The sequence below is a fragment of the Pygocentrus nattereri genome, chromosome 18 (genome assembly GCF_015220715.1).
Source record: "Pygocentrus nattereri isolate fPygNat1 chromosome 18, fPygNat1.pri, whole genome shotgun sequence".
In the NCBI taxonomy this organism is placed as follows: Eukaryota; Metazoa; Chordata; class Actinopteri; order Characiformes; family Serrasalmidae; genus Pygocentrus; species Pygocentrus nattereri.
In genome coordinates this window covers 15874136-15887310 of record NC_051228.1, presented here as the reverse complement: position 1 = coordinate 15887310, position 13175 = coordinate 15874136, and the positions used below count along the sequence as shown (strand labels likewise).

At 38.0% G+C, this 13175-nt stretch overlaps 1 protein-coding gene across 4 annotated transcripts in view; it reads left to right on the top strand.

The window, feature by feature from the left end:
- LOC108425192 (cAMP-specific 3',5'-cyclic phosphodiesterase 4D-like) overlaps window positions 1-13175 on the top strand; it is a 264509-nt gene that overhangs the window by 34340 nt on the left and 216994 nt on the right. Inside the window, exon 1 of one of the 4 annotated variants that reach the window (XM_037547235.1) lies at window positions 680-871. The exons of 2 other annotated variants lie outside the window; for them this stretch is intronic. In XM_037547235.1, coding sequence (XP_037403132.1) covers window positions 780-871 — 92 coding nt within the window. In that variant the 5' untranslated portion in view covers window positions 680-779. Of the gene's footprint in view, window positions 1-679; window positions 872-13175 lie in introns of those variants that run through there. One more of the 4 variants, XM_037547237.1, reaches the window with a different exon arrangement.

The window sequence follows — 13175 nt, the reverse complement described above, 5'->3', positions numbered from 1 at the left end:
CATTTTATGTTGCTGCTTTTTTTGACACTCACTGACAGTGAATGACCACAATGAACTCCAACTCCAATCGACTCATACCAGCGCAACACACACTAACATGCTACCACCACATCAGTGGCACTACAGTGCTGAGAATGATTCACCACCCAAACACCTGCGCTGTGGTGCTCCTGACTATTGGCGAACAGGGTGAAAGGGGGTAACGAAGTATGCTGAACAACAGTCTATAATTGCAGAACTAGAAAGTGCAGCTAAATGTTTAGTGGAGCTGAGAAAATGGACAAAGTGTCTAGATATAAGCTGGTGAACGTAATGAAGTGGTCAGTAAGTGCATATACGCAGAGCAGTATTGCTGTCTTAGCATGGTCTGCTCAGGAGAAGGCCGGCTATTTGCATATTGCGCCAGGATTGGCTATTACTTCAATTTTACAATCAGTCTGCTCATTTGCATGTTGCCCAGTGATTGGCTACATGTTCATGCTTGCTGATTTGATGGACTGCTTGTGAGTAGGAACTCCTAGCCAGCTCTTGCGCGCGAGGTGGGCTGCTAATGACCAATCGCAGAGCAGGAGGCGGAGTTTGTCCTAATACGGGTGGGAAACAAACAACGCGCCCTGCAAATGCGAGCGCTCCTCAACGTTCACACAGCACCGGGAGCCGCCTCGCCCACTTGAGCACACCTACCGGCTCGGAGCGGAGAAGCACAACGAGTGAGAAAGCGAGCGGGGGCTGCTCTCCTACACAGAGAGACACCAGAAAGCCCAAAAAAGCGAGCCAAAATGGACCGAACCTACGCCGTGGATACAGGTCACCGACCTGGTCTCAAGAAATCGCGGATGTCTTGGCCGTCCTCTTTTCAGGGATTCAGACGGTAAGGGGACGGGTTATCGTTCACATCGAGAGGCATGGGGTGGGGGGGCTTCGTCGAGTGCACTTTGTTTGGCGATCAAAGGTGGGCTTATTGCTGCATCTTTGACTACAATGAACCAAATCGTGAAGTTTAAAGTCTGCTGCTGGCAGTTGTTGGAGTAGCCTATAATACTATTACTTTATAATCCACCCTTTAGCTTTTAAGCTTGGGGCATTTTAATAGGATGACAGGCTGTAATACGCAGTGCTCTGTACGTTATATCGTTTATAGATGAAGTACCGATGTTGAAGATGAGTAGAAGGATGAATAAGCGTCATTGCTCAGCTAATGGGCCGTTCCTCTGGCCAAACTTAGAAAGTTAGCGCTAGCTTTATTTCTGGACGCTCAGAAGCGCAATTTCAGTTCATTTTGCATTGAAGTTGCCCAGTGCGGAAGATTAGGCTGTGTAGCTTTACTCTCAGGCTTCTCATGAATGTTTCATCAGCGCATCCTAGTGTGATCTTCTGTCTTCCAGAGCTGCTCGCTTTGAAAGGGAATATGGTGTTGGATGGAAATGTGGGTGCATCCTCACTGATCTTGTGCAGTCCGTGGCTTGTCGCAGTTCCATGGGATTTGGCAGGAGTGAACCGTGCGGTCACTGTGGTCAGCAGTAGATGAAGCAGAACTAATCTACTTCAGAGGTGCAAAAAGTGGCGCTTAGATCGCATGTTCTGTGAGTCTGTGATTGTCCGCTAGTCAGATGGATGTCTAGTGTGCCTTATCACTACATCAGAATATGATGTAAGCTCCCTTGTTGAAGCTGTCACTGGAGAGGGATTGGAAAGCTGGCATTGTGTGGAGCGTCATGAGATTTCACTTAACTGAGGAACACTGCGTTCCTACTGCAGTGCTTTCCAGAGGACTTTATACATTGTTGTGCTCAGGGAACAAACTATGTATATCTGCAGAGTAGAACCTATGAGATTGGTATGAGTTCATCAGCTGGCAGTTTCAGCAGTTTCATAGGAAAAATGTGTTTTATTTGTAAACAACAATGCAAGTCTGCGAAATGTGACAATATTTATTTTTATTGTGACAAATTCCCTGACAGTATGTTATGCTTTTCTGAGCATATCTCAGATGTAATCAGTACTTAAACAACACTCCCTAACTGCTTGTCTAATTACAAGGAGAGAGTCTTGATTAATTACATTTAAAGTGTGTAAAATGTTGAATACAAATCATTGTAATTATAGTTATTGACTGTTTTTTTTAATATGGCACTGCTTTGTCAGGGGTACCTTATCAGATGTTGGGGAATAAAACATTAAAACATATTGTATGTTGTAAAAACTTTCTGAAGTATCATCACATTGCATTTTGGCCACATTACCCACCTCTACAACAGTTCCTGGTTCCTATCTCCATCACTGTAAACAGTTCTGACTTGGTAAATTTCTCACTTTCTTTACATCTTACAGTTTGGATTATGTGGACATTTGGAAACATAGCAGGAATTCCTGATAGAATTTTTTTTATTAATCATACACAGTGGCATAAATTTTCTGTAAATCATAAATCAGGGCTTGTTTTTCCACCTTGAGTTGTCCTCACTGAGACAAAACTTGCCACATAATTAATGTGCCAGGGTATCGCTGTCTCACTGATACTTGGCCTTCACTCATTTCTATGCATGGATGGCATTCTGGTGAAGTGTTTCTCCTGAGAATCTCTTGTTTATCTTTATTAATGACTCCTGCATAGATCAATTACCAATTAGACTGAAGACCGTTACTGATTCCCATGTGTACTGTTAAAAAGACCCCAATAAATCAGAGCAGAGCCAAGCTATGGGTCTGTTTCCCACTGTTAACACTCTGTCCAGTTTTCGTGTTTCGGAGAAAAATGTCTTACTTTCTGTATATTACTCTAAGGGACAGATGGTTCTGACAGTGCTGTGCTTTATATTTTGAGAGGAGTCCTCAGAGGCGTTTTTAAGCTACAGATAGCTTCTTTCATTCAGGGAATGATATGAAATTTTCTGCAAGTAGCCTGTCAGTGTGGTAGCTGGGCTGCAGAGATCTACCTTCTTCATGTGAAATAACTGGATTTCACTGAAATCTTGGCCATTCTGGCATCCTCCACTACCAATCAAACAGAGCTGGCTTTAGCAGAGAAGTCATCAAGTTGCCCTTGATCTATTAATTTCTGTCAATGTAGAAGATTTATTCTATGGTGCATCATATCACTTAACAACTGCACACTAAAGGACACATGGTCTTCACCCATTCATCACAATTTTCGACAAATTAGTTATTGCCCCTGTAGCTATTCCTTTATTTATGTATCTGTAGTACCAGTCAAAAGCTTAGACACTTACACACAAAGGGTTCCTTGTATTGTTTTTTTCTATTCTCCACATTTATGTAATAATACTTGATATATGAAATAACGTATGGAATTATGCAGTGACCAGTAAAGTGTCACTGCATAAAAAGTGTAAAAAAAGAGTAAACAAATTATATTTTAGATTCTTCAGAGAAGCTCCCCCTTGCCTTGATACAGCTTTGCACTCTCTTGGCGTTTGCTCAAGCAGCTTCAATTTACACATATCTTCATATTCATTTTAAAAATAAGTTTATTTTAAATTGGGAAATTGGGGTGGCAGTCCAGTTTCTTTGTTTGATTTGAAATGTATTCTTTTGTCTTTTTTTCCCTTAATAACAGATTCTTGACAGCTGCACACCCTTTCAGACCCATAGCATTGAGTTGTCTTCTCACAGTGGACAGAAATGACTGGATTTTTTCAGATGTGTAGCAAGAGTGTATCTCGATTTTCTTCTCTCTCTCAAAGATGAAAGCTTAAGTGTTGTTTATCTGATGGGACATTTTTGGTGGTCTCCTAGGCTTTGCATGATTGTTGGGCTCCCATTTTCTTGAAACCTTTTAAACATTTTTGAGCTCCAGTTTTTGTAACTCCTGTGTAACTCCACTTATTGTCCATTTTGACTGGGAATTGAATAAATAAAAGACTTTTGCACAGTACTGTGTAATTTTCCTAGAAAAAAAATTAAGCAGTTAAGTATAAGCCTGTATATAAATGTGTTTTATGATCATGAAAAACGTATATCCAGACTGTATATATATATACATGTATATATGAAAATAACCTTCAATTTATGATATATAATCTTCTTGTCTACTTGCTATTATTATTTCTGAGTGTAGATCCATGGTTAAAGTATATTATTATGTTATTATACCTTCCCATGAGTAATGGGTGTACAGTTGCGCAAACAGAGATATAATAGGTGCAATTAAGATGTTAGGGAGCCCAGCCATCATGGGTCCCAACAGAGTAAATGCCCCACCTGCAGTGCCACAGGACATGTCCAGTTACAGGAAAGTGATCTGTAGTATGGAAGTTATAATCAATTACAGTTTTATTTGCTGTGGTTTCTGAAGCTTTATGCCATACACACACCTTCATGTGTGTCTTCTGGAATGAAGCCAGAGAGTTTACATAAGATTTCCAGCAGTACCATCAGATCAAGTCTGAGATCAATGATTCTCACAGACATGTGGAGCAAGAATAGATTTACACTAGCCAGAGTGCTAAGGTCAGGCATTTTGTTGCTCCAAGGAGCATTTCAGTAAAGCATCATGCTTTACTGTTTAAAATAACAAATTGCAGTTACACTCCTGAATCCACATACAAAACATAAACATTCCTTCTGACCTATAAAAATGCTTGGTTATTCAGTGGGCAGTCAGATAAAACTGGACAGACTAATAGATAAAAAAAATACACATTAATAATAACCTGATCAATATGAGTTTACTGCATAACTGAACACTTTTAGCTGCTGTCTTGTTGAATTATTATATTATTGTGTTATAGCATTATGTTAGCACTCTTTTGTAGTCTGTTGGTTGTACTTGTAGCTTTCTTGTTACAAGCTGTACAGGCAAAGCGATATTTCAGTTTAAAATGTTTGTTTTGGAAATAAATTCAAAGACAGTCCTCCTATTTACCATTTGTATTTGTCTTGTCAACTAACAACTAACTGGTAGTTGTTCAGGTCAGGATGGCAGCTCATTACCTTGTACACTGCTTGATGTCAAGTAGGTTATCGCAACTGTAAGATAGGAAAATGCACATCAACACCATCATTAGAACTCTATGATTTGCCTGATGTAGAAAACACAGAACATGAAACTGAGACATAACAGTGGATTTCAGACACAAACCCAGAAGTGCAAGGAACTTGGAGATTTAAAGGAGATTATTACTATTATTATATTTCTACACATATTAAATATCGGATGTAATTAGTTATGATTTGTTTTTCTAGTTGAAGTTTTTTTCTTCTGATTAAGTGAACACTTCTTATTTCAGCAAACAGCTGTTGGCATCAAACATCGTATATGCTCTGCATTTGTTACTTGTGTAGGAGATGTTTTAACTTTATTAACTTCATGCTGTCCCAAACGGAAAGAAACTGACTAAAAAAAATGCTAAATCCTGCTGGTATATAGGTTTATATATTTTATTATATATATAGGTTATATATAGGTTTATACATTTTTCAGGTATTGGAGTAGTTGAAGTGCTTCCTTGTGTAGCACCACTATCCTGCTAAACATAAGCAAGAAGGGAGTGAGTGTGTGAGTTAAAAATCAACTAATTTGCAAATGTCTTAATGAACTGAACTTGCTTTACTTTACTGAAAAATAATCCAAAGTGCCATTTCTCTATTGTTTGTGTTATTGTACTTTTTAAACACACTTTCTTACAGTAAAATGAGATTAAATCCAAATAGTTGGCATGTTCTCCCCGTGTCTGCGTGGGTTTCCTCCGGGTTCTCCGGTTTCCTCCCACAGTCCAAAGACATGCAGTCGGGCCAATTGGATGTGCTAAATTGCCCCTAGGTGTGAGTGACTGTCTGTGTCTGTCTGTCTGCCCTGTGATGGACTGGCGACCTATCCAGGGTGTATCCTGCCTTCCGCCCGAAGACTGCTGGGATAGGCTCCAGCACCCCCCCCGCGACCCTGACGGAGAAGCGGCTTAGAAAATGGATGGATGGATGGATGGATAAATCCAAATACAGAAACAGGAATAAATGGGGGAAATTAAAATAGAATTGGGGGAAAATGGATTTATAGTGTACTTTGTCAAGTTCGTCACTTTTACTTCAACTGCTCTTCTTCTGGATGGATTGGCTTTCTGACACCAGGGATGTATTTCTTCTGTAGTAGTTCTGTAAATATTGATTTTTATTTTCAGTACTCAATATGTTATGTCTAGGTATGCATCGATCCATTCCATTCATTTTTAGTACTCGCTGATACAGATTCCGATACCATAATGAGTAACCTATTTAGAATTAAGTAGTGTAAATGAGTGCAGTGTACCTGAACAGCTAAATCATTACAATGGCTAGAGTAGAGAAAAGCAGGTTTTGTTCCAAGTCAGAAAAGTGTCTCTTTAAGTATGTTTCATAGTTTTGATACCATGCTCCTCACCTGTCTCTTTTAACAGCAATCTCTGTAGCCCATGCTAGTAGGAATGGCATCCAAGGCTGATGCAGCTGAGGAGCTCACTTGTGGAGTTTTATGTCTTGTTGGAGTCTTTTGATTGGCTGATTCAGCCATAGTTGAATGGCATCTAAAGCCAGACATACACTTTGCAGTTTTAGAAATCCTGTTATTTGATGACTCACACTGATTGGTCAGATTGACATGCTACATTAAATGTAGCCTCTAAAGACAGCTCAGTCTGAACAGTTATCAATAAAGCCGTTTTATTAAAAATTACACACTACGTATCAAAGTATCAAGCTGAAACAGGGCAGCTTTGCTGACTTGTGCCACACTGTGCACTGAAACTAAAGTGGACAGGTCTGTACACTGAAGCACAGTGTGGTCTCTTACAGCCTATTTCATAAAGACATCATAAAGAAATCATTTTTTTAAAAAAAATCCCAATATTAAAGGTTGTACTTCACATTTCTATTTAGTTAAACAGAGTGGTTTTCACCTCTGTTTTGCTAGTCTACTTGACTAGACCTGTATTGGGGAAGTGGTCATAAAGTCCGAAGTGATGAATGACTTCACGTCCAACTGCCACAGTGTCAGAAACACCTCTCTTGTTCGCTGCCAGCTTTGTTCATCAGCGCGGCAGTGTGCACTAAGCTTACATCTCACGGTATCAGGTGGTGTGACATTCTGGTATTGGAGTATGAGTAAATGAGGCTGACACTAGTGTATCCCTAATTTTAACTTTGTGTCACTGTGATGTCTGGAGGAGCTACAGGTTCTTTACAGAGTGAGTGGAGGTAATTGGCTGGGAGAAACAAGGACGTGAATCCTACATATTAAAGAAAACTACTAACTCTCCATTTCTGAAATGGGAAAGCTGATTCCATGGCAATAGAAGTACGTGCATGTGCAATAATGAACAAGACACCAGGCTACAATGTTGACATCTTTTGTTTCAATGATAAGGGTACCTGTGACAGTGTCAGCAGTAGAATTCTGCATTATTACCAATATTATCAGTATTCTTTAGGGCTCTAAAAAGTGTCTTTACAGTCACACTGCATTAGTTCGGGGAGTGATGTTCACTTGATTCTGCCTCAGTGAGACGCCCAATTAAAAAGAGCAACGGCCAGAGTAGAAGATGGTTTGTAGGCTTTATTGTCCTCATGCAGTTTGTGTAGGTCAGAGTCAATCACTCTGACAATGTTTGTAATGAGGAGCCCAAGCGAAGCTCTGAGAAAGAGGCACCTCCTGTTTAATCTGTTCTTAGCGTCTGTGGCAGGCTCATAATAGCATGCAGAAGCTTTTGTTCAAGTAGGAGTTTCTTGATGCTTCACAGTATTCTTCACTTTGAGTGCTACACCCTTCTGAAGTGTTAATAGTAATCACGAGTGTGCTCGAATGAGACCCTCTCAGAATGCAAGTGATCAGGAACGTGCTGTTATTCTTCAGACAATTTAAGTGAAATCGCACTGCTCATGTGATTCCATTCAATGGAATTAGATGATGCGACATTCTGGGTGTTTTTACTAAGGAAACTTGACAAAATGCATACTAGTAAAATACAAATACAAATGCTGACACATCCATGTTTTGATCTGCTTTCTGTTATAATTTTCACATAAAAAAACGAATGAATTTTTCAAGCGAGAACTACTTCTTGCCTTCCAAAAGCATCACATCAAAGCAAAAATTTAGTATGGTTTAACATTAAAAGTCTCTTACCACTCAGAACATGTTGCAACATAAGATTGTGTAGATTTTTACTCAACCAAAAAACGTGATGCTGTAATTTTTATGATCAACCTAGCCTTAAAGCTAGAAATAAGCATGCTTGTCATTTTCTTGTTGGGGCTCCACACACACAGTGTAGAGGTTAGCATTTGTATCACACGCTCCTAATCATGTTTTGCAAAAAATGTTTTAATGCTTCAAATATTTTGTCTGTGGAAAGGAAATCATCAATGATATTTCATACTTTATGAACGTCAGTGACATTTTTTTTCTGTAGAAATTGTTGAGATACCTGAAACATTTCAAAAACCCCATTTCCAAAAAAAAGTTGGGACGCTGTTCAAAATGTAAATAAAAACAAAATGCAATGATGTGCAAATCATTTAAACCATATATATTTATGAAAATAGTACAAAGACAACATGCCAAATGTTGAAACTGAGAAATTTCATTGTTTTTTGAAAAATATTTGCCCATTTTGACAACAACATGTTCCAGAAACATTGGACGGGGGTAACAAAAGGGTGCTAAAGTTGTGTAATGCTAAAATAACACCTGGTGGTTAATTTGCAACAGGTCAGTAGCATGATAAAAAGTATGAAAAAGCATTCCAGAGAGACAGAGCCTTTCAGAAGTAGAGATGAGGAGGGGTTCACCACTCTGTGAAAGACTGCACGATCAAATAGTGCAACAATTCAAGAATAATGTTTCTCAATGTAAAATAGCAAAGACCTTTTGCTTTTTGTCATCTACGGTACAGAATAACATTAAAAGATTTAGAGAATCTTGAGAAGGGACAAGGCAAAAAAACAGTATTTGCTGGACATGATTCTGTATTGGAAATCACTGCATGGGCTTAGGAACACTTATGAAAACCACTGTCTATGAAAACAGTCTGTTGCGGCATTCCACAAATGCAAGTTAAAACTCTAAAACACAAAGAAGAAACCATATATAAGCAGGATTCAGAAGTGCTTCCGCCTGCTCGGGGAAAGAGCTCATTTAAAATGGACTGAGGGGATGTGGAAAAGTGTCCTGTGGTCCAATAAATCAACAGTTGAAATTCTTTTTAGAAAATGTGGAGAGTGTGTCCTCCGGGCTAAAGACCACTCAGCTTGTTATCAGTGCACAGTTCAAAAGCCAGTATTTGTCTTTTTCAGGGAATTATTGATTGAATTATTATCAGTGATTATTTCAGCAAGACAGTCTCAAACCACATTCTGCAGGTATTACAACAGCATTACTCTGTATTAAAAGAGCCTGGGTGCTGAATTGGCCTGCCTGCACCCCAGACCTGTCACCACTGAAAACATTTGGCAAGTACAGCAAATGAACCCCCGAACTGTTGAGCAGCTAAAATCTATCATAATATAAAAATATATCAAACAAAAAACATTTTACTTTTAAAACTAGAGCAATTGGTCTCTCCAGTTCCCAAACACAGAGTGTTGTTAAAAGAAGAGGTGATGAAACACTCCCCATTCCCCTGTCCCAAATTTTTTGGAAAGTGTAATTTCTCAGTTTCAATTTTCCTTTAAAAATATGGTTTACATGATTTGCATATCATTGCATTCTATTTTTATTTACGTTCTGCACATCGTCCCAACTTTTTTGAAAATTGGGTTATATATTGAAAATGTTTTGTTGTTTTTTTTACTTTGTTTTCAGGAATAAATAATGCATTTAAGCATAAATTTAGTGTCATTTGACAGGTCCTCTCAAGCTGGGCTAAGGAGGAGATAAGAACATTTCTAAAAGAAATGATGCCACTTTTCAGCACCTACAGAGAGAGAGAGATGTCCAGAAAAGCTGTGGCCACTCTATATAGAAGTTATGTCAAAAAGCTCTAAAAAATCCAATAAAATAAGCTAAATATCCTTTTTAGGATCTAATGTTAAATACATATAACTAGCATACATACAATTAGAGTTGGAAACTTTTTTTTGAAGGAAATGGCATCTTGGTCCTCATTGCTATTATAATTTTATTTATGTATTTATTTATTTATTTATTTACACTTTTTCAGGTTATTGCTTGAAGTTTGCATAGAAAGTTGATGAAAACATTGCTGTGCTCAGTCACAACCTTGGACTTAAATTGAATGTACATTGATCATATTTTTAATTATACCTAATGCAACATTAACACAAATGACATGAAGTTTACATGCAAAAGGACTTATTTGGCCAGAATGGATGTGACTGGATGTGACTATGGTAACATTTTTTTCATGGTGCTTTGGTTCTGCTATTAGCAAGATTTGAATGAAATCAGTACTGGTGTGACAGTTTAATACCCATCCTTACTTAAAAAGAACTTAACATAATGACTACATTAAAATGTATGTAGATGATACACCTTAAAACCATGACACAGTCGAGCAGCACAGGCCTTGTGATTGACCAGCTGATTGTGACTGATGTACTGGCTGGTGTACAGAATTAATGTGAAGCTGTGAAAATGCTGAGATGCATGTGAGTGTGGGAGGCTGTTGGGGTAAAGTGCTGTTGAAAGCAAACCTGAAGAGAGGAGTAGAGTACTCCTTAATATCGTACTGTTGATATCAGAATACAGGATTTGTTGAAGCAACATGTTCCACACTATATTCTGACACAAAATAGGAAAAAATATAATTGCTGAGTTACTGGAAAAGGTGATTATTTCATGTTTTTTGTGTGTAAAAGTTCTGTTCACAAAGATTCATCTCACTTAATGCGTTAACTTAGAAAACATTGCCTATACATTAAATGCTACATTATTTTATATGCAATGATTAACTTCATATTGTTGCTTAGGAGTAAATCATATAATGCTAAACATCCTCGTCTAATATGTTTGTGGTTTCAAGAAATTGAATATTTTCTTTAAGGCCTGGCAGTTCATTGGCAAATGAATAGTATTATCCATGTACTAGAATATTTTAATATTTAATATATGAATATAATAACTTTTAATAATATAATAATTTTTAATATAATAACTTTGAACATGTTTTAATACAAATTAGTATTCCATCCCCTTGAAACAACACAGACATTACTATACAGAAATTTCAGCTCTCTATTTGCCATATGTTTTCAGTGAAACAGCTGTTATTGGATTAACTTTTCACCCTCCAAACTGACAGATTATTAATGTTCTTTTTTAGTGAAACTTCTAATAGAGTGCCTGAAGCATTTGACATAACTGTTTTTGGCATATTCTTGACTTTTTTTTTCCCCAACAGAATGACTTTTATTCCCCCAGAAATGTCATTTCACATATTAATGTAATTAACTACGCAATTATGGGCGTTTTGGGATGCCCCAGTTTTCCCTGGCATGCCTTCGCATGTCTAATTAGTTCAAATTTGCAATACTCCTGAAAGAGAAACCTCTTTACTTCCAGTTGGGGACATTTGAGTCTAAATATGTCGCTGTCAATGATCCGATTCATTAGGGCACCTGTTCACTTAGTATTCGCTGTCTTTGCTCCTGCTTCAGGCCATGATATTAGTTGTCACCCCAGAAGAGCTTTTGGAAAATCGGTCATTTAGCATTGTTATAGTTGAGAAAATAAAAGTAATGGTTGAGCTGATTTGTGACCTGCAACGCCGCTCTGTCTCAGCATGTGATTCCACCCAGGACTCTGGGGAAACATGTTTTAGAGAGTTGTCAAGTTAGATTGAGTGCTGTGCCACTCCTAGTGCCTCAGAGCTCATCAAAGATTAAAGAGGCGCTCTGTCTGCTTCGATGGAGTGGAATGCGTAAAACAGGAGGTTGACCACGCTGTGGTAGTTCCTGCAATACATGTCGTCATGACTTCCTGGACTTGATAGAATTTCTCTGTGGAGTTAACTGAAGCGAGCCTGATTAGTAGTGAAGATGTGTAAATCACCTCATTCTTTCTCTGAGGTCTTTTGATTAGTTATATGTCTTCTAATCACAAATTTATAATCATCTGGATATAAAGGCCAACATTGTGTTTACTGTAGTAATTTAACCCACACATGAAATTAGTTCACAGAGAGACAGCAACGTGTTAGGCTCAGAACTGGTGTTTAAACCTAAACACTAGTTTATGCACCATCTACATGGGGAAAATGCGGCTCTTTTACTGCCCTGTTGTGGCTCCACAGCAGAATTAGATTTTTTTTAGTAAAATTTAAAAAAATAATCATTTTTTGCAGTAAAAGAAAGCTTTGCTGATCATTCTAATGTTCTATCGTTCGTAACAGTAAATAATTCCCTGAAGGTTGGCATACAGACTGCGGGTCACACAGCAATGCAGACAGCAATCGCGGCTAGCTAGAAGCTAACAAACAGCAAAGAGAAAGACTGAATATCAGTCATTTGGAGACAGATGGATTTGTGTTCAGCACTCAGCTGGTTTCCTGATAGATTTAATACGGTTGATCAAGTCATGAGGCTGAAGTCAGCTTTTCTTTCACCAGCTTCTTTCTCAAATTTTCTTGTTCCACCTTAAATGGTACAGGAGTTGCATTCTGGCACCTCAGACGCCATTTACGGTAGAACTGGAAAAAAAAAACAACAACAAGCTGGTGAATCAGAAGCAGACTTCAGCCTCATAAAAAGACGAACAGTAAGAGTCATTTCACAAGAAACTGTGAAGGAAAGCGGCTACAGCTGAGCTAAAGCTTGAAGCAGAGCAAAGTAAGTGCATTTTCATTAATATTTTTAGTCTATACATTAGCTGAGACACATATTAAGACAAACTTTTTTCAGTCAAGATGACAAAAATTTTAATAACATGGACATAACATGTTGTGGCTTCCAAGGTAGTTTGATTTTTGTTGAAAGGACAAAATGGCCCTTCTTAACATTTGGGTTGTCTGCCTCTGACTTAAAGGAAAGAGAATATAATCTACAGAATAATGTCATTATTAATTTAAATAAAAGTAATACATGATGATTACCTAACTACACTGAAAGGTTCATAAAAACTATGCATGTTCTTTTGTTGAGTGCTTGAGCTGTCAAGAAACTGTCAAATGCCTGCAGCCTTTTTTTGGTTTATTTAAAGTCAGCAAGGTCATATTTTTTGTCTAGTC